At 36.5% G+C, this 27,894-nt stretch overlaps 1 protein-coding gene across 20 annotated transcripts in view; it reads left to right on the forward strand.

The window, feature by feature from the left end:
• The window catches only part of TENM1 (teneurin transmembrane protein 1), a 773,006-nt gene that overhangs the window by 485,023 nt on the left and 260,089 nt on the right, over positions 1-27,894 (forward strand). For 18 of the 20 annotated variants that reach the window (XM_087427630.1, XM_087427629.1, XM_087427639.1 and 15 more), the window contains one exon: positions 9,959-10,111. The exons of 1 other annotated variant lie outside the window; for it this stretch is intronic. In XM_087427630.1, coding sequence (XP_087283756.1) covers positions 9,959-10,111 — 153 coding nt within the window. The remainder of the gene's footprint in view (positions 1-9,958; positions 10,112-27,894) is intronic. One more of the 20 variants, XM_087427643.1, reaches the window with a different exon arrangement.

Genomic DNA, 27,894 nt, shown 5'->3' on the forward strand with positions numbered 1-27,894 from the left:
CCATCTGATCAAATATTATAAGGCAGCTAAGAAGGCTCGGTCCAGACCCAGCTCTAGTTGTCTACTACTCATCTGTTTTCCGTCTTCTCTTATATCTCTTGAATCCCCAACCCCATATAAGCCCTGCTTTTTAATGCTAACTGTGAATAATCAGATAATAGAAAGGGTTTCAAAATCTCAAAATCTAAATATTGGCATAAAACACATACCATGTATCTGTGGCTATGATGACATGATGCTAAATCAGAAAAGTGAGTTTCAAAGCATTAGCTACCAGGGGTTGAGAACATAAATCAATGAATACATTTCCATTTTTAAAGTTTAAATACATACAGGACAAATGGGTAAGAGGAAGAGAGAGCTTCTGTATAGGTCAATTTCTCACTCTCCATGATCACCAGTTTTATTTGGATCTTTTTAAAAGAATATGGATATTATTACCAATAAGCACTCAAACCAGGAAAGAGTGTAAGAGACTGTTTAGGAATCTAAGAAACTTCCGTCATCAATAATGATGATGTAATAGGCAGTGATTTGGACCATAGTGAAAGGAAGAATTCGTTGAGCAGAAAATGAAGTAAAATGAGAAAGAAAAAGAAAATTTGAAAGAAGAATGAAAAGTGCTGATTCCTGGCTAACTTGATATTTTCGCTGCATTGTTCATTAAGATTTTTTTTTTTTTTAAAGTATCCCATCATTATGCCGCTTATTCCTCCTGACTCTACAAAGCAAATAATAATACTAAAGTAAATAAGATTTGAGTTATGGAGAGCACTTATTGGTGCTGTGACTTGAGATGAAAACACTAAATAATTGTGTCTGTCTGATAAGGAATACACAGATGGGCCTGTTATGCAACTGCAAATGGAGATCATATATTAAACCTGTGATAAGGTACCCAAATAGACATGTTATTTATAAATATTGCTGCAGCCTTGGAATGGAAAATATAAAATACATAGTAAATGAAAGTTTTAAGATAATATAATATAGAACTGGGATATTAAAATGATTTATTACCTTGATAGAATCTTTTCTAGCCTGGATATTGGATAAAAGTAGGACCGTACTAAGGCAAAAAAAAAAAAAAAAAAATGTATGCTGCAATAGAGAATAATGCATTTCATTTAGAAAGGAAATGTAGGGATTCAAACACGTGGAGCAACAAGAAAGCTATCCTCATTGCCTCTGTTGTACTGACTCAATCTTTTCTCTAACTGGCATTTAATTTTACTGTTTCACCAGGGCCAACTTGCCAAATGTGTATATAAAACTGTTCAAGTTAAAATGCTTTTTTTTTTTTGCTTACTTTTTTTAAATTAATGAAGTCCTTTCTTTCAAAGGAAATTTTACCCATACCCAACACGACAGCTTTTCAGGCTTTCAAAAATTTTTGAAAAGGATCTCAAAGCCATATTGACTCCATTCAAATTGCTTTGAAAAGGAACATTTAAGTATGTTTTATTTATGTTCATGTTGTCATGCAAGCACAGATAATGTTTTTTTGTAGAAAATGTATACATATAACCCTAAGGAAAAAAAGAAAAAACTTGAATGAAACTGCTGAGGCAAAAGTAAGGTACTATAAATAAACATGCACTACTTCCTTTATTTAGTTCTTGAAAAATGCTTCTCTGAAAACTAATGGTTTTCAATCCTGCATGTAATCTGGTTATTACCAGGATAAAACCGAGATCTGAAGGTAATTTATCAAAGGGCCATAGTTCACTCATATACCAATTTGATGTTTAATATAATGAAAATGGGATTTATTTTAAGATGGAAAGGTAACCTGGTTTCTGTAATGTTAGCAGTCACCGCATTTAATTCAAGTAGCGTTTATTTTTGCAGTGATGTTCCTTATTGCGGAAGCATCTAGCTTCACACGATGTCCACTGAAGTATCGGTCTGGTGAGATTGCTTCCCATAGGAGTTCACTTGAAAGCTTGAAGGCATCAGGGGTCACCATCTGGGTAATGTACTTGGTATATTTTTCAGGAAGGGAACTGTCCAACATACAAGTAGATCTGTAGCTTTGACAAGCTTTGGCAGTAAAGTACAAAAGCAGTAGTATTCCTTAGCCTGAAGGAACATGAAGCAAGATATGTAAGGGAACTGGTGGAGGAAAAAATTGCTGACAAAAAGGAAAAACAAATTATCTTGAAAAATATCACATGCTTTTGTATTGACATGATTTGAAACTTATGACATCATCTATAATGGGCAGGACTTTATTTGTGAGACAGATTTCAAATTTTCTAAATAGGTTTATTTAGTAGAATCAGAAAATAACACCAAAAAATTCTTGCAACAGATAAATATAGCAACTTTAGCTGAATATGACGGCATTTTAAAATGCAAGATGAATTTCTTGATTGCAAAGTTGTATTTGCCTTACAAATATTGCAATTTCAAGATTTACTTGTATATTTATTATCAAAGCCCTATTTACCTTGTTATTAAGTGGATTTGAATTTTAACTGTAAGAGAGTGGACACAAAACACCAAAAGATACAGAATAACATGGAAGGTTTCATATCTCTTGACACAAGCATTATAAAGATATTCCGATAAATTTAACTGTCTAAAAACAGTTCTTCCCAGCGCTCAAATTTTCCTTATTCAGATATTTTGAGGATAATTTTTAGGCCAATAGATTTCAAACTATATCTTTGGAGTTTTTGGGCAAAGCTTTTGGAACCCCAGTCCTTTTTAATCTGAAAAGTTCTGTTTTATGTGTTTGGGGGTTATTCATATTTAATTGCTGAATTGTTCTGCTGCTTTAAAATGTTTTGAAAAGCTCTATTGTAGACAGAAAACAGTAATAAAAGAGATGAAATAAAACAATGCATCTATCCATTCAGCTTTAAAAAAGCTTTGTTGAGCACCTGGGTTTTTTTTTTATTATATAATAATACATGAATACATTATCATTGTAAGAGATTCTAACAATGTTGTGAAAATATTGAAGTTCCCCCCAGCTCCCCACTAAAGATCGATAGTTTGCTATTAATCTTTCTAGTTCTCTTTTTATGTATTTACATATATAGAAATACATATTTCTTTTTTACTTAAATAGGATCATTGGCTATGCATTGTTCTCCAATGTGTTTTATACAAATCTTAGAGCTCTTTCCATGTCAGTACATATAGGTCATCCAGTGGTGTGCTGATAAATGTTTAACAGCCAGCTCTCTGGGCAAGAAAGCCTTGATTCGCAACATTTGCTGATTGCTGGAGTGTTAATACATCCACCATGGTGATTTCAACTACCAACATGAAGTCACTGAAGGTGGAATTGGGAAGAGATGTGCATAGTTGGCTCTTGCAAACTGGTTAAGTTGGCCCCAGCATACGACTGGATCAGTCCTTTTTCTCTCTTTTTTGGCTTTTTACTTTGAAGTAAATTTAGACATACGGAAAAGTTGCAAATGTGGCACAGAATTCCTGTATACTTGTCACTCAGCTTCCACCAATATTAACATCTTGCATAACCATAGTACAATTATTAAAAGTAAGAAATTAACATTGGCATGATGCTATTAACTCAACTCAGAGTTTAATTCAGATTTCTCCAGTTTTTCCACTATTTTTTTTCTGTTCCAGGATCCTGTCTAGGATCTCACATTATGTTTAATTGTCATGTCTCCTTAGTTTCCTCCAATCTGATAGTTTCTCAGTATCAGTCCTTTTAATTCTTACATAGGGTTTCGTAGTATGGGTATCCCACTCATCCATAGATGGATATATTGGTGGTTCTGGTCTTTTTTCAACTATATTGACAAAGGCATTATATTCACAATGCTATATTGACTTCCCTTGTACATGCCCCTTTATGCACATATATGAGTATTTCTTTAGTACAGATTCCTAGAAGTAGAATTCCTTGGTCAAGGAACATTCCAAATTTACATTTTGATAGATATTAAAAAATTGCTTTCCAAAGCCACTTCATCACTTTACAGTCCTATCAGGAGTATATAAGCAGAGTACTTCCTGGCACCAGGGGTAGAAAGATGGAGAAGACATGGTCTCTCCCCTCTGTGTGCTTAATAATGAGGAGGCAGACATATAAACAGATATCTTCAATATAACATAGTAGGTTGTATGATAGGGAGCTAAAAGAGAAATACCATATCTCTTTGTGAAATGTTCTAGATAGTCAAGATCAGTACTGTCCAAAAGAAATACAATGCAAACCACATATATAATTTAAAATTTTATAGTAGCCACATTTAAAAAGTTAAAAAACAGTTAGAATTAATTTAAATAAAAATTTTATTTAATCAAATATATATTCAAATTATTATCATTTCAATGTGTAATCAATATAAAAATTATTAATTGGATATTTTACATTCTTTCTTTCATACTAAGTCTTCAACTCTGACTAGCCACATTTCAAGTGCTCGATAGACACATGTGGTGAGTGGCTACCATATTGGATAGTACAGACCTAAGTCATTCAGCACGTATTTCCCACATCTACTTCTAAAGCATTCCTATGGTCTCTCCCTTATAAGTGAATACTTGCCTTTTGAAGCGGAATAGAACAGGGAGCATTATCAATTATAAATATTATTGGAGACCGTCAGTCTTAAGAGAAACAAAGACCTACATCCTGACAGAGAGTGCAGAGAAATAACTGCAGAGAGACTTGGAGGTTTCAGCCTATAGGAATGTACAAGTTAAGAAGAGCTTCTTCTCATGAAGTCAGCCTGCCTTGAGATCCAAGGTGTTTGATGGAGTTTGGCAATTGGGGACAGTGAGGTATTTCATTTGTTACCTTAACTTTGTAATAAATTTATAATTTCAGGGAATAGCTCTTTGCAGTTAGATCAAACAAGAAGGATAATAATTATAAAATGTACAGGGCTCAGCACTAGGGAACATTTTTTAGGAGAGCATTAAGGACTGCCATTCTTAATCAGCTGAAAAGACATTACTCCTGGAATATCTGAATAGGCATACACATTCTGTCCAGACATTGAATTTCAGTGAAGTGCAAATAATGGGACTGGTGCTCCCTGAGAGATCTGGGTAGTGTCCGTCTCTACTCATTGAGGATGCATAGTTTTATATACGTCTTTAGGAAAAAGAACTTTGACCTTGGGGTCAGGAGTACTTATATTACATCTACTATAACCACCAATGCTCATTTGGTGGTATATCTTCTGGTATGTGTGATTTTAGTCTTATTACTTTCTATTCACTTGTGGTACATTGGTGACCAGTTAGTGAAGTTGGTTAGAGCACAGAGATAGCAGGATTATGGGTCCAATCCTTCTGATTGTGAGTTTTCCTTCTACTCTTCTCCTTCCTGACCGAGCTCCAGTCATACTGGGCTCCTTAGTATTCCTCACATATTCCATACAAGACTTCAGGGTTTTGTATAATTGCTGTTCCTTCCTCCTGGAAGATTCTTCAACTAGGTATTCATGTGGCTTAACTTCTTTCAAATCTTAGTTCAAATATTACCTCCTCAGAGAGGCCTTCCCTGACCACTCTTATTTTTTCTTTATAGCACTTAAAATAAGTACCTGACGTTATTTCATTTATTTGTTTCTTTGTCTCCATATAGCTATATTATATTAATTATATCATATGTTCATTCATTGTCTGCCTGTCTTAACCCACCACCCTCTCATATGAGTTCTAGGAAGGTAGAGATTTTTTTTTTTTATTCAGTGCCATAAACTTAGAAAAACAGTGCCTGGCACAAAGTAGGCACTCAAAAGATATTTGTTGAATCAATATATGAATATAACAACACTGTCCTGCTTGTTCTTTACTGGTTATACCCTTAATTGTAGCCAGTTGGCTCATAATGTTTACACTTGGGTTTAGGGGACTTGCCTAAAGAGTGTGGCTGTAAACACATACCATAGATCTGGATGGAGGGTCCACTAGAAGCTAAGGACTCTGGGTCTTCATCTTGTATCCAAGGCTGATATGCAACCAATGTGTCCTGGTTAGGCTGTATTGGTTGTTTATATCTGATATCCATATTGGTCAGCCAGTACCTATGCTGTCCTGGCTGTTAAATATTTTTATCACTTTTGCCCATATTCCCAACATTCCCAGTGTGCCCAGCATAAGTTTTGAAAATATTTGTTAAATGAACCTATAAATACCTCCCCATAGTAGAAGTACTGCCATATCTTTCTAGTGGTGTATTGGTATGGCCCTAAGTCAACATAATTTTATTTATTGGTCTTAGTATGAACAAAATATTATTTATTTATAATAGAACGCAAACACTGGAGTTATTTAGTTACCTCAGTCTACCCTGAACATAAATGCACTTTTTGACTTCCTTTTGCAACTCAGCATATGGAAGTTGAGTTTGGAGGAGAGAAAAGACCAGTAGCCTCATGTTACCCATAATCTGTAGCAAGTAAGTTAACTTTCATTATGTCTTCATACAAACATACATTACAAACAGCTTGTTGCCTGAAAAAGACATCGCAAACTCAAAACATTATAAAGCTTCACTACCCTCAAAGAGTGTTCTGCTAATTATATCCACACCTCTTTATTTGTCTTGATTGGCTAGAAGCAGTCCATTTCATTTGATGGTGAAAAATTAATCCTTACCTTATCGTTTTGAAGTGATTCTTAGCACACGCATTTTCTCTCTCATTTTTGAGGGCCCTCAGGGAACTGGCTTAACTCAAATCAAGTATACAAAATAGCCACCTTGATCTTCGAGATGAGAACTGCTATGCCTTTTGTTCCTTATGGCCCATCTAATGTCACAAAAGTAACTGAACCAAGGCAATCAGACACATTTTCAATATAGCTTTTAGTATCTATCATATTCAAATTATTTGGGGGGCAGAGTAGAGCAAATTTTCTATAAAACTGATAAACACCTTTAATTCGAGCAAGTATGTTAAACCAACCATACTTTGAGTCTTTTGGCAAAGAAATCTCAGAGATGTCACCAATATAGCTTTATTAGCATGCCATACCGTACTTTACTCAGAACCACTGTTATTTGAGTTTTTCAATTGTTTCCAATAATTGCAAGAGAAATTCATCAGGCAGCACTGGCCTTAATCCAAAGAAAAGGGTAGAAACAAATTATATGCTTAAAAGTTTTAAGGATAAATTAGAAGGTGGGTGTTAAAAATCTCTTTAGCTCCAACTAACAGTGGATGAATGATTTTCAAATAGACTATCTGGCTAGCTTTCCTGTTCTCAGTTGCTAATCCATATACTATACACGAGTATTAGACATACAAATTAGCCCCTTTCAGTCTGCCTAGTAACATAAGGAAAAATATGAGATGGCTTAGGAACAGATCCACTTTTTTTTTTCCTTTTGGTAAGATTTGGTTGATGTTTAAAATTTCAATGAAAAGGGCCGGCCCCATGACTTGGTGGTTAAGTGCGCGCGCTCCGCTGCTGGCGGCCCGGGTTCGGATCCTGGGCGCGCACCGATGCACCACTTCTCCGGCCATGCTGAGGCCGCGTCCCACGTGCAGCAACTAGAAGGATGTGGAGCTATGACATACAACTATCTACCGGGGCTTTGGGGGAAAAAAATAAATAAATAAACATTTTAAAAAAATAAAATAAAATTTTAATGAAAAAACAATAAAAGGATTTCCCCAGCTTCTGTCCTAGGCACTGTTTTCTCCTAACATTCTCTCCCCTGAGTGACCTCATTCACTCTCAGAACTTCCGCTGTTGCCTCTGTGCATATATGATTCTGCAGTCTTGTTCAAGCCTTAATATTTCTCCAGAACTTCAAACCTCCAAAACTCCTATGTTGAATGTGACTACCTGGATAGCCCATTTGTCCCTGCGAACCCAGCATCTCCAAAGATGAATTCATTTTATTCCTCTCATCATGCTACCCTGCCCCAAATCAACTAGTTATCATTCAACAAACACATATGCAGCATCAATTATTTGTAGTTAGAGCTGGGCCAAGTGCCAAATTCCCTAACCCTATTAATGGTTCCACAATGCTTCCAATTACTCAGGCTCAAAACCTTAACTATTTTGGATTCCTCCCTTTCTCTTACTTTTTTCTGTGCCCACACCCAGCACACCTACACATGTGCATGAGCATACACACACACACACACACACAGAGCTTGTTGCCAAATCCTGAGATGACAGTTATTCAATTTCTCCTTAAGGAATCACCTTCTTTGCATTCCCACTGCCATTGACCTAATTGAGACACATTATTTCTCACCTAGATTATTGCAATGCCATCCCAATTTGTGTTCTTGCCAAATCTTTAGGCCTCCAATTCATCCTTCTCCACACTACTACTGGATTTATCTTTCTACAAAGGCTGCTTTCATGATATCGTTTATTTGCCTTGAGTCTATCAGTGCTCCCCATTGCTATCAAATTAACATTCCTACAGAAAACTGATCATATCATTCATCTGCTCAGAAAATAGCAATGCCTTCATGTTGCCTAATAAATTGAATCCAAATATCTAAGTGTGGCATTCATTGTCCTCTGCAATATGGCCCTAATATACCCTTCCAGCCTTAACTTCCACTACCTTTTATATATAGCTAAACTCCAACCAACCTCAGCAACTCACTTTGCCTCAAATACATCCTGTGCTTTACAAAGTCATATTTTGTTCAACCTGTCCCCTTGCCCCACCCATTGCTGTCACCTGTCAAAGACAGGTGTCACCCTACACATCCTTCAACGTCCATCTCTAATCTTACTTCCTTCATGAAATCATCCCTGATCAGCCCAGCCAATTTTAATATATTGTTCCTTTAAACTATTTCTTTTAAAACAAAAATTTATTTTTCCCCAGTTGGCAAACATCACACATGTTCATTGTAAAAAAATAGAGACAATACAGAAATCATAAGGAAGAAAATTATAATCCTCCATAAGCCCCCCATGCTGTTAACATGTTGCTGTATATCCTCCCAGCCCTTCCTCTCTCCAGACATCAACACATCTACACACACACACAATATAGATCATATTATTCATATTGTTTAGTAGCCTGACGTTTTTATTTGATGCATCATAAATATTTCCCCTGCCAATTCATAGTCTTCTGCAACATGATTTAATAGCCACATAATCTTGTATTATTTATAATATCATCAGTTATTTAATTAATCTTTTTCTGATGAATATTTAGATTGATCATAACTTTCTACTAGTTTTTAAATGTTACAATGGATAGCCCTGTAGTTTGGTACACATTCATAGTTAATTCATAGTAATTGAATTGTTGGCTAAAAAGGTAAGCCAAATTTTAAAAGTTTTTTTGATAAATGATGCCCCAATCCCTTCCAAAAAGATGATTGTTTTTTATATACTCTCATCAAGACTGTATGAGAGTGCCCATTTTCCTGCACATTGGTCAACATTGGATATTTTTAAATTCTCTGATAGCAATTTGAACCTGTATCATGTCAATTATTCTGCATTATATTGTAGTTATTTTATACTTGTATTACTTCCAACCCCTACCCTAATAGGCATCTAGATTTGAATATCTACAGCAGCTGTCATAGGACTTTATGCATATTAGGCCCTCAGGAAATATTTGCTGAATTGAACTGAATCAGAGCCATAAAGAAAGTCTCCCATGTTCTCAAAATAGCTTGTCCACCATTACTCTGCAGTTTCCCTGTGCAAACCTGAGTTACACAATGAAGGCAAATGGAAAAGGAAGGGGTCACAGCACTGAGGAACAGAGTCCAATCCCACTGTAGTTGGTGTACTAATTCTCCAACTTCTAATCCTATCACTGGGAGAGCTTCAGCCTCAAAATTTTAATAACAGCTACTTTAAAAAGTAGCTACATACTTGACGTAGGTATAAATTCCAAGTTGCTTGGCCTAAATAAAAGAAAACTGGTCATAACATTTTTAGACGCAAAGGGACAGCTGGTGTAGAGATGTTCTCAGCAAGTCTGGAATAAGTTCATGTATGGCTTGTTTTCTTGCAGCAGTACATTTGTTCGGCCTGACTTGGCAGTTGCAACCAGTTGAAGGAGAGCTCTATGAAAATGGAGTTAGCAAGGGGAACAGAGGGACCGAATCCATGGATACTACTTACTCTCCAATTGGAGGAAAAGTTTCCGATAAATCAGAGAAAAAAGGTACAGTGATCAAAATGATTGATTGATTATTGATTACTTTTCTTCTAATTTGGTCATTAGAACCAAATCTGGGATGGTTTCACTTCACATTAAATTTCATGATCACTTGAATGACGTACTGTCCGTGGACAGAATAAATACATGTACATGTCAGGTGAAAGCAAATTTTCCTTTCTCTAGTGCCTTCGTATAAACCAATTAAACTTTTCAAATACGTTGGCAATTTTGAAAATAGATAAATATTTACAGAATAGAGGTTTCGATACAATGGAAATTACATTTTGCATATAACTACCCTGAAGCAACATAGGATTTTGATTAAGTTCTCTGTGTCCAAGCCCAGCATTTATAGATAACATTTTACAAAGAGTATATGGAAATTTCTTCTGTTTATAATAAGAAAAAGACTTTTATGCTTAGTATAAGGGGGCATGTTTATGTCAAAGTGGGGGAACAGGAATTTTTTCTAGTTAGGGAACATGAGTTCTTCCTAGTTGGGGGAAAAAAAGCACTTTGAGTACTGAATTGTTAAATTTAATCGACATAAGCTTGAACTACCTGACTTATTTACAATAAATGTCACAGTACCAGCACTCCCAACATCTTATTCACATTGAATGATCTTAGTCTTAATATACAAGCATTGAAAATAGCTGGAAATTTGTGTTATTATTTCTCTTGAAATAGGATTTAGTACAGAGGGACTCGAGCAATGTAAAATTTCAGGATGTCAATTCAAAAAGTAGAAATTGAAAACAAAATGTATAGCCAGCACTATCCTAAATATTTTTAGGAGATCAAACATAAACAGATGAATGAATGAATGAATGATACAAACCCTACCCTCAAGAAGCTTCCAATTTTATAGACGTGGTAAGAGTTTTATTTTGGTTCATTGGTTGCAAATAAGATATTTTGTTTTATAGTTGTTTGAGTTACTCTTCGTTATTTATGTTTTTAGTTTCTTTTGGGGGGTTATTTGTAGGTTTTGTTCTGTTTTGTTTTTGTTTGCTTTTGAAAACATAACTTTGCTTTCCTCTGTGCTTTAGTAAAATTAATGCTTAGGGTTCAGGAAAACATTATAGTTTGTTCAAGTTTTCAATTCATGATGCAGTTTGCCTTACATCCTCGTTTAGAAATACTGTTTCTACTGAGCTGACTTTTCCTAGCAATTTCATTGTTGCTGTTGAGAGAGGCTGAGGGTAGTACGGGATCAGAGATAGCAGAGGAAAGAGTCTGAATACGCTTGGACTTGAACTTTTTCTCCCTTCTCTCCTACTATTTGATTCCTTTATATCTGCAAGTACGAGAGCCACCATTTGGTATCATGTGCCTAGGTGTTTCTTGCCATTCACGCTGAAAATCATGAATTATCTGTTTGAGGAAAATGAAACATGCAAGATAGCAGAAGGTCATCACATAGTTATAAACAGATCATATTCATTTTTGTATTCTAATTCAGATCTCTATAATTCCTTTCCACAAACTAGTTTGATGATGATGACTAAAATTTATTAAACAATTACCATGTGCCAAGAATTGTTCCAGACATTTAACATGTATTGTATCATGAAGGTAACATTATGGTCCCCATTTTCCAAATGAGAAACAGAGGCACAGAGAGTTTAAATAACTTGCCCAAGGTCACAGAGCTAGAAACTGGTGGTCTGATTCCAGAGCCTTGTCTCCTAACTTCTACACTATACTGAAATCCACACACAAAATGTATATGAAAACCACAAAAGACAATTTACACAATGAAAGAAAAGCCCCAGAGTTTATACATGTAGATTTTAGAGAAATTCTACACATCTATATTTTAATGTGCTGTGGCGTTTCATAAATGAAAACAGTTTTTAAGTTTCTGCTTAATTATAACAACAAGCAGACCAAACCAATTTCAATATAATACTTTATTAAGAAAAATCATTACAGGTCAATGCCATGTATACCAAGTTGTTATCTTAAGCTGACTTTTTATGGAAATCTAAACAAAACCTTAACTATAACTGCACATCATAGTTCTGCTATGTTAAGTCTTTATTGCATATTACTTCCAAGTAAAAACATAGCTCCTCTTTTATAATGCCATGTGTATACTAAACCAAACTTGCGGAAGATGTAATATAGTATGAGAGTACTTTCAAATGGTCAGCTGTATCCTTTTATGATTTTCTAGACATCAAGCACACCATAAATACAGTTCTAGAAGCTTGTCTTAATGATGCTGTATGCATTAAAATATAAACCTGAAAACCAAATAATTTGTTTTACATTGTTTTCCTTATTCTCCTAGAGGATTGGGCATTGTAACACTGTGGTTAAGAACCTGGACTTTAGAGTCAGACAGATCTGGCTTTGAATACTAACTGTGCTGTTTACTGGCTCTCCAACCCCAGGAAATTAATTGACACAACCTCACTGAACTAGTATCCTCATCTGTGACATAAGGATGATAATAATAATACCTGTCTCATACAGTGGTTGCGAGGAATAAGTAAGACAATGGAGGTAAATCATATAGCACAGTGCCAGGCACATTGTTAATTTAGTAGTAATTACTATTGGGCCAAATGATTGGAAAATTACTTTGAATTTATTGACTTCCTATTAGGTACTGTAGATCCTACTTTCAAACTGGTATCAACTTTTCATGACTGATGGTGTAGGGGAGGAAAACTTTTCCCTTCTTCTCTTCTAGGTTCTTTGGCTGGTCTAATAAGTAAATTGACATAAGACAGATTAACAGGAGAAAAACCAAATTTAATTTCATAAGTACAGGAGCTCATAGAAATATGAGACTCAAAGAAGTGACCAAAGCAGGGAGCTTTTATGCCTTTTAGACAAAGAAACAATAAATTTGTGAAGAATTGACAAGACAAAGGAGTTTGGGCTTAGGGTAGTAAATTAGTGAAGAAATGACCAGGTTTATTTATACAGCCTTCTTGTCTCTGAATTCCCTATCTCTGGTGATAAGGATGCCTTCTACCCTCCAGGTGCAGGAAGGGTACCCTTCACATGGGAGATTTCTTTCCCACTCTCAGTGGGACAAAGGTCAGAGTGTCCTTCTTGCACCAGCTGTTTCTTAAGTAACTCTGATTCAAAATAATCACTATGCCAAAATGGCACATTTTGTGGTGACGTATTCTGCTCCCTCTCAATGGCCTTCTTGGGATTTAGATGTTTCCTCTCTTTAAAGTTTGGTCTCTCTTTACTTGCCAATTTAACATCTATTATTTTTTAATAATCATCGGCTTTGTCATCAGAATGATGGATAAGTAGAATGGCACTTAAAAAAATCAAATGCTACTGAAATTGGTTCCCCACTAACAGTAGTTATATGTATCTGCTTCTCATTAGGAGATTAAAGAGTTTTCTCACCACTTAGTTTTCCAAATGAAAGAAAAAAGAATATTTGATTATAGACATGATAAAATTTTCTTTTTGAAATTTCTTTCAATAATTTGAATTTAATTTCAAAAAGAAGACATAAGTCACAACCACATGTTGGAATCCATCAGAAAAATCAGTTGTCAGCTGCTCAATAAACATTTATAGAATTGAAAGCATTGTACTAAAACAGCCCCTACTACCTTAGAAGCTTCCAAACTAGTCATAACTCTTTCTCTTCAACTACTAAACATTATGTAACAACTTTAAACAGAGCAGGGGATATGAAAAAATAAAAGACTTATTCCTAGACCTGAGTCATGCAACTACCATAAATTGGACTAAAAATAATTCCAATGTAATTTATCAACAAATATAGAAGGTGAAAATCTTAAAGATTATCCTATCCAATATCCTTATTTAAAGATGAAGAAAAGGAAGTCCAGAAGGGTCAAGGACACACAGAGAGAACTGAGACTAGAACCGAGGACTCCTGGTTCCACCTCTTCTGTTTTCTCATCTCTTATTGTAATAATGTAACACAAACACATAAACTGCCAAAGAGGTTTTCAATAAGGAAATATCAAAGACAAAAGCTCAACAGGTAAGGAAATTGATTTTATTCAGGCTCTTGCAAAAGGGAGAGCCCCCCAGATCTGAAGATCGGAATGTCCAGGCGAGGTGCTTTTGCCTTAGACTTTTATAGCAGGAGTAGATAAATTACACGTGGGATGATTTATAGTTGGGGTTTTTTGTACTCAGGGGATGTCTCAGTCAGTTAGCCGAACAGGAAATGTTTATCTCTGGCTAGCTAGTTGAACGGGATACAAATAGTTCTCATCTCAGCCAATTATTTATGAGACAGAATCAGGAAATTGGAGGGTCCATATCTGGTCTTTCAGCAGGTTCAGGCAAAAAGGGAAAGGTCTGTGTTTGGCCTTGTCACAGGTAAACAAGAGACTCGTAGGCGATTCTTATGGGTGTCCTGAGAAAGAATGGACAGAGAGCCTTATCTAATAAGTCATGTGGAAAGAGTTTTTTGATCTGGTTGTGTTCATTTGTTTGTTTCTTTTGCGGTAAGCCATTTCCTAAAACATGAAAGGGTTGGAGATTTCGGAAAACAAAAAGTTGGGGGAAATTCTTAACCAACACTGTTTTCCAGGAGCATAGGGCTCAGGTAAAGTCCAACATTGTCAGTAGCAATGTATATGAAAACCACAAAAGACAATTTACACAATGAAAGCAAAGCCCCAGAGTCTATACATGGTAGATTTTATAGAAGGAAGTTTATTGGGTAGTTGAGGATACTGAATTCCTGCAGGTTAGATGCCAAAATAGAGCACTGGGAACAAAGAAGGGTGGATGGAAAGATAGAGAACTAAAGGATACTAAAGACAACTTTTATCTCCTTTACAATTTTTACAAAAGGCTGGCCTTGGGGGAAAGTGTCCTTTCTTTTAAATTCATCCTACAAGATCTATCTCCACAAAGTTGAAGAAAAAAATGACATTTTCTAGTCAGTGTCTGCTGAATATACGACCATGTAAACAACATATCGCTGATTGATATGACACAATTTATAGCCTGTCGTGAAAATGCTTTAGCCAAGACCAAACAGTGACTATAGCTTCACCTCTCTGGGCTCCAGTTTCTCATCTGAAAAATAAGGGAGTTGGCTTTGTAAGAGAGGAAAGATAATTCTCCCTCTACCCTTCTAGGTTCTTGGCTGAGGGGACCCTCCCCCGTAATAAAAAGATAGATTAACAGGAGAAAAACAAACAAGTTTAATAACGTGTATACCTCCCGTATACATGGGAGAGACCAGGAAAACTGAGCAACTCCCTGAAATGGCCCAAGTCACCACCTTAAACACCATCTCCAGCCGAAGGCAAAAGAAGATGTCGTGGGTGAGGAGTAAGTTATGGGAGGTGACTAGGAAAAGCACAGTAAACAAGGGTAAGGTTCTTTTGCAGATTTAAGTCCTTGCCTTCTGCAATGATAAGAGTTTCTAGAAATTTAGAGTCATCCTCTTCCTGGTACAGAGAGGGAGACACCCCTACAAATGGAGATTTACTTTATAAATATAAATATTCTTACCAAAGGGTCACTTCAACTCAGTTTTCAGAGCATTTCCTATGTCAGCTGTTTCTTAAGAATAATCAGGTCAAGACAATCATTAATGCCAAAGAGGCATATTTTGGAGTAACAAATTCTCCTCCCCTTCAGCTTGCAACCTCTTTAGGGGCAGGGGAGGGGTACTGGGCAGTGAAACACTTTTTATAGATTAAATCTTACCCAGAAATTACAAATATAAAACAGATAAAAGCCACGTTGCTCCCAATAAAATGAGGGAGGGGAGCAGATTCCTGCCACACCTTCCCCCCGCCTTCCCATTTCCTTCCTTTGTCCTCCATTCTCTTCCCAGCTGCTGAGGCTTTGAGAAACACAAGGTAATGCTCAGTAGGACTAGCTTATCTCTAAGGTCCCTACAGCTGTACGCATTATGAGTCAGGGAATTCGAATTCTGCAGTTAAGGAAGAACAATTAGCCATTCCAAGTAAAAGTGGGCCTATTTTTGCAAAAGGTGTATACTCCTGGAAAATGGTTGAAATGTATGTCCGTAAAATTTGTAAACCACATTTGCCATTTAAAGTATTTGCAGAGAATTCGGTTGTAATTCAAATAATTAATTCCCAGTTTTCTGCCTTATAAGTTTGAATTTTTGACATGTATGCAACAATAACAGTCTGCACTCAGAGAGCATTTACAATTTCAAAATACTTTAATGTCTTTTATCCACATAACAGTTTTATGCTATAGCAGCTATTGTTCCCCTTGTTTCACAGTTGAAAAAGAAAACACAAGGTTAAGTGACTTGCCTTGCATAATAGACATAACTACAGGCAGAGCTGAGATTAGGATCCGTTCTCTCCTTACTGTTAGCTCAGCATCCTTCTTTGTGCCTTTATTTTCTTTTCTTAAAAATTCTTTTCTCGAGCCAATGGTTTAAGCAACAGCTGTCTTGATTAAAGATCTCAATGCAAATAGTCAAATGTGTGTCCCTTCCGTAAGAGTACTTTGCAAATCTTACATTTGACACCAAAGATCTAAGTTCAGCAAGTACTCTCTCTCCTTCTCAAAGCAGAACACACACACGCACAAACACAAACACACGCGCACGCGCAAGTAGCCTTGGGAATTGAAAGTTAAACAATGAAATGTACCTTTTATGACTGCCTCTCATTGTAGACCTAGCTGGAGAGGTGTGTGTGTGTTTCTTGGTTTTTTTTTTCACCTGCAGCATAGTTACATTGGAGGCAATTTATGCAATGACAATTGTGGACCTTGAATGACAGGTTGAATTCTAAATTTACTTACAGTTTCACTGATATTTATTTCACAGACCCAGTCAGTAGGTAAAAATTCATTTTGTGGTACTAAAGTAAAGAACTACACCAACCCAACCCAGGTAATCATTGTGCATTCAGATGGAACACAGTCCTGCTGTATAATTCTGTGGTTCTTCAATATTGGCTAATAGCACATGTGGATATTAAAATGCACTCAGCTGCCCTTTGAGTCAACCCATAGTTTCAGTGTCTTTTACTTAAAGGATATTAGCGCCCAGGACATTGTAGTAGAATTGGGAATAATTCATATAAGCACAACAAACCACATGAATAAAATAGTAGTAATGCACTAACGAAGACAACAATGTTGGGAGCTTAACATTATTATTTTTAAAGATTGATGGCAAATTACAGTAAATGTTTCCTATAATGCTATACAGATGTTTCTCTAACACAAGGTTTCAAGGGGCCCAGCTAGAGTGCTGCAGCTTGTTTTCAACTATATTAAATCACTTTATCAATATATTTCAGTTTTAACAAAAGCTTTTCTAAAGCATACAGGAGACCTGACTTCTAAAACAGATTTATGGAAAGGGTTACTATGCTAAAAGGCAAACTTATGGTATAAAAAATTCATGTTAAATGTTCTCGGTCATGTATGTTTAATGTTTCATTCTTATTTCATTTTAATCCTCATTTTACTTTTTTTTAAAATTAATACACACGTTTCCTATGATGCAAAAAATGTGTCTGCCTTGTGGTCCCTTTAGCCCAGTAGTCTACATCTGATAGGAGCACTAAGTGGTGTGCTATAAAATGGTATATTTAGCCTCCTAGACTACTCCTTCAAAAGCTACGGGATCTTCCCCTAACATCCTTATAACATCTTTGTATTTTGGAGGACACAGTCCATTGTAGAAATGTACCAGCTCTGTGTATATCTAATTCGTTTGAGTACCCATTTATATCTTTCAGCATGTATTACTCTTGGAGGAAGTGCAAACATTCACTAGCTTTTTCGTGAAGTCAAAGGCAATTCTAGGGGCCGGCCCTGTGGCTTAGCGGTTAAGTGCGCGTGCTCCGCTACTGGCAGCCCGGGTTCGGATCCTGGGCGCGCACCGACGCACCGCTTCTCCGGCCATGCTGAGGCCGCGTCCCACGTACAGCAACTAGAAGGATGTGCAACTATGACATACAACTATCCACTGGGGCTTTGGGGGGAAAAATAAATAAATAAAATTATAAAAAAAAAAAAAGGCAATTCTAGTATGTGAAATTTACTTTTGAAAATAAAGTCCTTGAGTTCCAGGATTTAATGCACAAGTCTGCAATTTCCCTGTGTATAACTTTGCCAATCCCATAAATAATAATCACATATCCTTTTTTAGCCTTCACCTTTCTAATATTAAAAGCATTTGGTTTTACTTCTGTACTCTTCTTGTAGCTCCTATTTTCTCTTCATCATTTTAGTTGTCTTTTCTATTTCTATTATATACCCTACCAAAGATATCTTGACCAGAGTCTACACAAATACCCTCTTCCCATTGCCACTGGTTCAGAGAGAGGGAAGAATAAAAGTAAAAAGTTAGATTATAATAGAAATGATTTTTGACCACCTCAAATCCTCCATTAAAATAACATCAAGGGAAGAAATGTGAAATCTAAAGTACTTGCAAAGAGTTCTGTTGTAATTCAAACATAGAAGCTCATGATTTTTAATGCTATATGAGTCCAGGTCCTATTGTAACTGTACTAAGTACTATGGAAAGTTAACAAATGAAGCAAAAGACATAGCTTTTGCCCTTGAGAAAGTCCCTATTAAATGGGAGTGCTGGAAGAAACATGCACACTGTCAAGGAGGAAAAATTTCTCTTCTGTCCTTCTAAGTTCTTCTGGCTGGCCAAATAATTAAATTGATATGAGACAGATTCAAAGGAGAAAAACAAACAAAAGTTTAATAACATGTATATATCCTGTATACATGGGAGAGACCCAGGAAAAGTGAGTAACTCCCCAAAACAGCCCAAGCCACCACCTTAAATGCCATCTCCAGCTAAAGAAAAAAGAAGATGTTGAGGGTGAGGAGTCAGTTATGGGAGGTGACAAAGAAAAAAGCACAGTAAACAAGGGTAAGGTTGTTATGCAGATTTAAGTCCTTGCCTTCTGCATTGATAAGAGTTTCTAGAGATAAGGTCATCCCCCTCTTCCTGGTACAGAGAGGAAGACACCTTTACAAATGGAGATTTCTCTTACAAATGTAAATGTATTTTACAAAAGCGTAACTTTTACTCAGTTTTCAGAGCTTCTCCTCTGTCTGCTGTTTCTTAAAAATAACCAGCTTAAAATAATCCTTATGCCAAAGAGGCATATTTTGGGGTAGCAAATTCTGCTCCCCTACAGACCTGCCTTTGAAACTTCCCCAAGAAGTTTCACAGTCCAGAAGTTGAGTTGGTAGCTTGTTCCTTCCATCTCATTGAACCAGTCTCAGTCCTGACAATAGGTCAGTTGAGTTAAACTCATGTCAGGAGGTGGTGATGCAGGTAGGCTTCCAAATTTAGGCCTATATTATGCAAGCAATCAGGTATTTAATAAAAGGAATTTCTATGGAAACAAAAGAAAAATCATGGTTAATGATTAGAGCAAATTATAGACCAGTTTCTGAGTTCTTTTTTTTTTTTTTTTTTTTTTAAAGATTTTGTTTATTTTATTCTTTCCCCCCAAAGCCCCAGCGGATAGTTGTGTGTCGCAGCTGCACATCCTTCCAGCTGCTGCATGTGGGACTCGGCCCCAGGATGAACAGAGAAGTGGTGCCTCGATGCGCACCCGGGATCCGAACCCGGGCCACCAGCATCGCAGTGCGCGCACTTAACCGCCAAGCCACAGGGCCGGCCCTCTGAGTTCTGATGGTAGCCAGTCTAGAAGATTTCTAGATGTCCAGCTCAGAGCATTTTCAGATAGAGTGAGGGCCAGCAGTAGCAATTTGATAGATTTTCTAATTTGCAGTTTGAATGTCTGTGGTGATTTTTCTGACTGGCCCATACATCAACAGGCACAAAGATTATCTGTACATGAACTGTTGTGGTGATTTCTCTGAAGTTTATATCAAGTTGTCCAACTTTAGTTTGCATGGCTTTGGAAAAAGGGCAGTTTTAGTTCTTAATGATTCCAAGTCAGAAGGGTGGGAGAAAAAAATGGAAACATTAGTTTGGAGAGTTGTAGCCAAATGTTGAAGGAAAATAGAAGAATTCAGGATCCAGTCCAGTTTATAGTTAGAAAACAAAACATTAAAAGACAACGAATAGCTCTAGAATCTAACATCCACAAAGGTGTGTTACTGACACATAATTTTTTCTTTCTAAAATCCCACCTCTAGTTTTACCAAAGATAGCCAAGTTAAGACTAATTTGTTTGCAAAATAAGTCTAGTCTCATTAAACTTGGCCTAATTATTTACATAAGTGCAGCAAGAATGGTGATTGATAATATAGGCTCTTTTAAATCTGCTTTGCTGGAACTTTTCATAAAGAATCTCACATTGAACTTTTAAAGGCCTCTTGAGGCCAGGAAGGCCAAGCCAAGAACTTGTCCTCAGTCTTTGCCTTCAATACCTGTAGATTTGGGTGAAATATTCTCTTCTCAAGGTCCCCAAAATATCGTGAGTTTCCTGAACCTGCCAGGAAGTGACCTTCCTTACTCTCCTGGTTAAGCTGTTGAAAAACTCTGTAACCATGGTACCAGGCTGTTTTTCAAAGGAGCTTTTATTGGCTCCATAAAATCAATCTTAGTTCCTTAAAGCTGTCTGGTCATATCTGAGTTTATGCATGTCTCTCTCAAATATGACATTCCAATCAAAGCTTTGGTAATAAAACCAATGTTTCCAATTGTGTCCTGTTACAAGGAGAACAGATTATTATTAAACTTATGCAAATAGATATATTGCTATGAAAATAAGAATACTCACTGAAGGTTTTAAATTCTGGAGGGATCAGGTAGGGAGAAAAAGAAAAATGTTTCAATTATGCTTACAAAGGTATAATTTACCAAATTGCTGTAAGTCATACTTAGCTTAAAAGGAAAGGTTTCCTTATATTTGGAAAACAAAAAAAGAATCAGCAATATTTCAAACAAAAGGTCATAAAAATTATAATCATCCTTCTCAATTCATTTAGTCCCATGTAATTAATTCTTGTTGATCTTAATCTTTTGTTAGAAGTTTTATGAAGCCATCAGTTCCCCTCTTAGAGTTCTATAAATTCTTCACTAATTCAATGGCATGATCTGAAAGTTTATCAGAAATCTGTACACAGAGTTCTTTCCGTGAGTCTCACTGAAGATGAAACACTTATGCAAAATCATCAGAGTAAAACAATAACAGCAAATGATGAAAGACTTAAAAATGGCAATGGTAGGGGCCGGCCCAGTGGCATAGCAGTTAAGTTCACACACACTGCTTCGGCGGCCCGGGGTTCGCGGGTTCAGATCCCAGGCATGGATCAACACACCACTTGTCAAGCCATGTTGTGGCAGTGTCCCATATAAAGTAGAGGAAGATGGACATGGATGTTAGCCCAGGGGCAGTCTTCCTCAGCAAAAAGAGAAGGATTAGCATCAGATGTTAGCTCAAGGCTGATCTTCCTCACAAAAAAGAAAAATGGCCATGGTTAAAGATCTGATTAGCGTTCATTATAATGCAATTGACAAGGAAATTTGGTTATTTCTGTGACACACAACATTTAAGATAAGAGCTAGAATTATGACCAATAACATTATACCGGGGGCCGGCCCCGTGGGTTAGTGGTTAAGTGCACGCGCTCCGCTGCTGGCGGCCTGGGTTCAGATCCCAGGCACGCACCGATGCACTGCTTCTCCGGCCATGCTGAGGCTGTGTCCCACATACAGCAACTAGAAGGATGTGCAACTATGACATACAACTATCTACTGGGGCTTCGGGGAAAAAAATAAATAAATAAATAAAAATTAAAAAAAAAAAACATTATACCAGGACATAACAGAATTTTAGGAGTTTTATACAATTTCTAGAACACTAATATTAATAAGATATATCCAAACAAATATAATCTAAGAATGTTTAGCATCACTTATTTACAATGCTTCCCTTGTAATTTAACATATTAAATATACCTAATTAGTGTAACATCTCTCTTTTTATAAAAGAGAGCAAATCTTTTGAGATGTTTTAGGGGCCCTCAGAAAAATCCTAAAATTATTTCCGGGTCAAACAGGTTTCATTTAGAATTTGTTTTGGGGAAGTTTGTCAAAAATCAAAAAGTTTTGGACACTTACTTGAATAGAATCACAGATCATTATGAAACAGTACGCAAGAATCCATTTACCTAAAGTGACAATAAGGTATTTCAAAGGCAAATACAAAAAGTTACATAGTTCAAGCAAAACTTAGCTCTTTTAATATTAAGAAGACTCAGTTTTCCTAAGTAATCAAAGACCTGATAAAAACAACACAGAAAATTATTTTGATAAAACACAAAATCTTTGCTTTATAGGCAGATTATTTAAAAGGTAAAGAAACTTACAATCTGTTATCAAAAGCAGACCAAAATTCCAGGAAAACTTTGTCCTTTTAACAAAGAGAAAACCTAATTCTAATTTTGCACCAGCTTACTTTTGATATTAAAACTCGTTCATTCCAATCTTAGCCAGTCCTGACCATGCATAGAATTCCTTTCCAAAGATTCCTTTTCCATTAACCTTCTACAACTTTCTTTTTTCTCAATAAAAATGCATCTTCATTCTTCATACCTTCTTTGTCTGAAAACACACATCCTACTTTTCTTGCCTATGGAGATGTCCCCATATTATTTCTAGTTGTTTCAATCACATATATTAGAATCCTTAACCCTTACAAACTTTAATTTCTAGAGAAAACTAAGTAATAAGCCATTGTGAACTCTCTGTTACACCAGTTTTATTTTGATTGGCAAATTTCTGAATACATTTTATAGTTTCTAGAAGCATATGCTTCTTCATAGTGCAATCTTTCAATAAAGCACAAAACTAACAGACCCAAACATCTTTAGTTTCTCTGTAATAAGAAACCAAAATTAGATGTACCTATGTTCAGTAATTAATATTTTACTATTTTATCTTATTAGGAAATGCCCTAGATAGTCAATAAATTTCCCATCATTGAATTTAACTTAGGGAGACTCTAAAGTTTCAAGTTACCAAAAATATTTTGGAAGCTAGTTTTAGGTACACATACCATAACATATAATTATTGCTAAAAAGGTCACCTAAAAACTCTTATCTCACTTATGTCTATCTAAATCACTTGCTCCCAACAATTATGTTTAGACTACCCATGAAAACTTCATGAGACATTAGACAAAGTCAGCCATCTCCCTAAGCTGATTTTATTGCTGACAGATTTTGTAACAAAGATAACATGAACTTATGTGACTAATAAACCCAGGTAGAATAAAAGTTGTTTATCTGCATTATTTTTAATGCCGAGGATTCTGAAGACATGTCTGTTTTAATTAAATCAATAAACTTAAACTAGCTTTTATTTACCAAAGAATATCCCAGATCATGTGAACATGAAAAACATTTGGGTTATTTTCTATATTTCTGAGAGTTTTAGAATACCCAATCCTTACAAGTGCTTGCCTTTGAATCAACTAAATAGAGCTCTTTTATAAATTAATTTTGGCAGTACCATCCAGAGATATAAATGTATTACACAACTACAACATACATATATAGACACATATGGACTAACACGAACAGAGATCTTATAGTTACTAATATTTGTGGAGAAGACACTTCAGATTTTTCATTTGCCTGATTTCCAAATATCTCCCTTTATTTTCTTCTGATGAGAAACTTCTCCCTAAAGTTTGAATTTTCAAAGAATTGCTCTTAGTTCCTAGAGAAGATGGGGGTAGAAAAATCTACATTACAAAGGCTCAGAGAAAAATATTCAAGTTTTCTCCAAGATGGAGCTTTGGGGAGCATTTTTGCCTATTATCAGAGGTCTAGGGCAATTTAAATTTTTAAGTGCAGGACAATTCTCTTTCTAACATCCCAATATCGACAAGCATTTTAAGATAAATAGGCAAGCTTTGGGGATTGGTAAGGATAAATGAGCTTTTCAATTGCTTTTAGAGCCACATTTCTTATTTTGTAGATATTTGCAAGGCAAATACAGTTGTTTTCAATTCCTCGAAGAATTGGGTTTTAGCCTGAATATCAGGAGACTGACCTGCTCATCCAACTAAACTTGCTTCTTTGTATCAGAGAGGTTTCCAACTAAGATGAAAATCAAAAAATGTATATGTTCTAGAACTTCAGGACAATTATTTAAACTGAGAGTTCTCTAAAAAAATTTTTCAATACATAAGTTTTTGCAATTTAAAAGATCCACTATCTGGCCATCGATGAGTAGGAGCTGTTAATCTCAATAGCAACTCAAACTAAGAAGCCTTTTTATGGCTTAACCAAAGACACATAAGGTGTCCCACAAGAGAGTGCAAAGTATACAGCCCTCACAATATCCAGAAAGTTCACTCCCAAAGATAACCAAAAGAAAGAAAGACTTATCTAGCTGCCAATGAGGTGCAACCCACCTTTCTGTCCAGCCGTATCTAGCCACAAATGGAGGACAACCTACATTTCTGTCCAGCCAAGTTTGGGGGGCTCCCAACCTGACAGTTACCAAGCAAAGTTCTCAGGACACAAAACAAGACAAAAAAGAAGGCAATAGTTGAAAGCAAAGACCTTTTGTTATCACAGGCAGTAAAAATTGTGTAGTGCAAATGGTGTCTCTGGTTTCCCACAAGAATGTGAGATGCTTCCAGTCACAAACCTGCTAATCTGTGAGACTGGGCAGGTGCTACTGGAATGGGACTTTTCTAGCACTTAACAAGATAACAAAGATTGAGACAACAAAGGCACCTTATGGACTGGGATCCCTTATGAGAAACTCCCCTGAGAGCTGGCACAGCCAAACAAACAGAGTGCTGCTTGTGACTTCATGTCTCAGAACCCCAGTCTATTCAACTGGGCAACAACATGCCCCCTGGTAAATGCACCTTCTGGATGGCAGAAACCAGAAAGAATATTCTCAAGGTCAATAAGCCAAGCTCTCAAAACATAGAACAAGACAAACTACACAATAGACAGGGACAAAGAAAAACAGTGACAATCTCTGGGAGAAAAATGATCAATAAAAACCCAGAGTATTCATTTACCAAATTTTTACCAGAGTTGCTATATCCAAGAAACTAGTTCCACAAATATTTTCTCCCGCTAATCTAAATTTAGACAAGAAAAAAACTCAGCACTCTCACTTGCATTGGACCCTGCAGGCAGAGATCCAGGAGACTGATGTGGTAAGAACTCTTACCTTCTGTCAGTTTTTGTCAGATGTTCCAGGATCTCTCAGCCGTAGCAGTCCCAGAATGAACAGTGTCCCAGCCAGTAAAGTTGATCCTGCCAACTACGCCAACTGTTGGGGAAGAAAAATTTCTCCTCTATCTTTATAAGTTCTTCTGGCTGGTCTAAGAGTTAAATTGACATGAAACATTAACAGGAGAAAAACAAACAAAAGTTTAGTAACATGTATATACCCTGTATACATGGGAGAGACTTAAGAAAACTGAGTAACTCCCCAAAAAGGTAGAAGCCCTCACCTTAAATACATGTTCAGGTAAAGACAAAAGAAGATGTTGGAGGATAGGGGAATCAGTCATGGGAGGTGACCAGGAAAAGCACAGTAAACAAGGGTAAGGTTGTTAAGCAGATTTAAGTCTTTGCCTTATGCATTGATAAGAGTTTCTAGAGATAAGGTCATCCCCCTCTTCCTGGTACAGAGAGGAAGACACCTTTACAAATGGAGATTTCCCTTATAAATGTAAATGTCTTTTACAAAAGAGTAACTATTACTCAGTTTCTGGAGCTCCTCTTGTGTCTGCAGTTTCTTAAAAATAACCAGCTTAAAATAATCCTTATGCCAAAGAGGCATATTTTGGGGTGTCAAATTCTGCTCCCCTATAACACATACACATACAATGCAAAATAATATGCAACCAGTTGTACAGAAATAGAAATAAGATGGTTAGGTGATTAAGAGGCTTAAAAGAAAGAAGATGAAAACATGATTGTTATTATAGATGTAGTTTGAGCTGGGCCTTGAGAAACAAGAAAAATCAATCCTAGTTGACCTTAAAAAGTGCATATTTAGGAGAATGGAATAATAGAGTGGTAAGGGGGAAATGCCGGTGGTAATAGCCTAAGTGGTAAATGGATAATAAAGCAATAGAGGCAGCAGATGGAGGCAGTTTGGCAAGGAAAGGAAGGAGAAGTAGTATGATAACTAAATGAAGAGGCAGTTGAGTCATTTTCTTTGTTTTTTTTTTAAAGAAGAGAGACTTGTGCTTGTTTGAAGACAAAGAATAAGAAACCAATAGAGAGGGAGACATCAAGGATGCTAGTAAGAAGGAAGATCGTGAAGGGACCAAAGTCTCTTGGCAGGAGAGAAGAGGAGGGAGGGCCCTCAGAGATAAACTGGGACACCACATTGTGTGGCACAATGAGTATGAAAGAGGCATTTTGATATTGGAGAAATGAGAGGTAGATGTTCAAAAAGAGGGCACAATAAGTGTTCAGTAGATGCTACCATCTATTATGATGATTATTTTTCTTATTATTTCTGTCTATAATGAGTTTGTTTGTGAGAAGTTTTAATTTGATATTATTGAAGATTTTCTGGGTTCCTAAAAGGTAGAAATCAAAGCTGTAGCAATGTGACAACCCGTGAGATCTGGTGCCTATACTCGCTGCTTCTCTTTCTTGAGGCCAGGCCCAAGAAGATATACAACCCCCTCATTATTCTCAACCATGGGGTAGGTGTGTCATAATATAATTGTCTTTATTAAATGCCCAGTAGCTAGATGTCAAGAATTTAGACAGACATAACTGCCCTGTCCTCTGGGGACTTACATTTTAAGGTACAATAGGGGGAGCTGGATAAAACAAGCTATGACCAGCCCTCCTGCCACCATCCTAAAGTCCAGAAGTATGTGATCATAATAACCTACATATAAGAAACGTCTAACCTTGTGTAAAATATAGAAAATAGGCATCCCTGCTGTGTGCTACCAATTACGTATTTTACAAGTACTGGCCAGGAGACAGTTCAGCTTCTAGGTAGCAGGTGGCCTAAAAACCACTTGGAAACACATCAAAACTCTCATAACAGTGCATGATAGTTTGTGTGTATGTGTGTGTGTAGGCTATTCATGTCAATTTATGACTTCTAACCATATTTGTGTAACAGTTTTGTTGGCATACAATTTACATACTATATAATGCACTGATTTAAAGTGTACAATTCAGTGATTTTTAGTATATTCAGAGTTGTGTAGTCATCACCACTATTTAATTCTAGAACATTTTCATCACACCAAAAAGAAACCTCATAGGGGGCCAACCCGGTGGCGCAGTGGTTAAGTGTGCGTACTCTGCTTCAGCGGCCCAGGGTTCGCAGGTTCGGATCCCGGGCATGCACCAATGCACCACTTGTCGAGCCGTGTTGTGGCGGTGTCTCCTGTAGAGTAGAGGAAGACTGGCACAGATGTTAGCCCAGGGCCGATCTTCCTCAGCAAAAAAGAGGAGGATTGGCATCAGGTGTTAGCTCAGGGCTGATCTTCCTCACAAAAAAAAAAAGAAAGAAACCTCATAGGCATTGGCAGTCATTCCATTTCCCCACCTCTCCCAAGCCCCTGGCAACCACTAATCTACTTTATGTCTCTATAGATTTGCTTATTTGTACATTTCATATAAATGGAATCATATAATGTGTAGCCTTTTGTGTCTGGTTTCTTTTACTTAGCATAATGTTTTCGAGGTTTGTGCACGTTGTAGCATGTGTCAACACTTCATTCCTTTTTATGGCTGAATAATATTCCATTGTATGGGTATACCACATTTTGTTTATCCATTCATAAGTTGATGGATCTTTTGTGGATTTTCGGTTTTGTTTTTTGTTTTTTGGCTATTATGA

The sequence above is a fragment of the Ceratotherium simum genome, chromosome X (genome assembly GCF_057802395.1).
Source record: "Ceratotherium simum simum isolate JZ-2026a chromosome X, ASM5780239v1, whole genome shotgun sequence".
In the NCBI taxonomy this organism is placed as follows: Eukaryota; Metazoa; Chordata; class Mammalia; order Perissodactyla; family Rhinocerotidae; genus Ceratotherium; species Ceratotherium simum.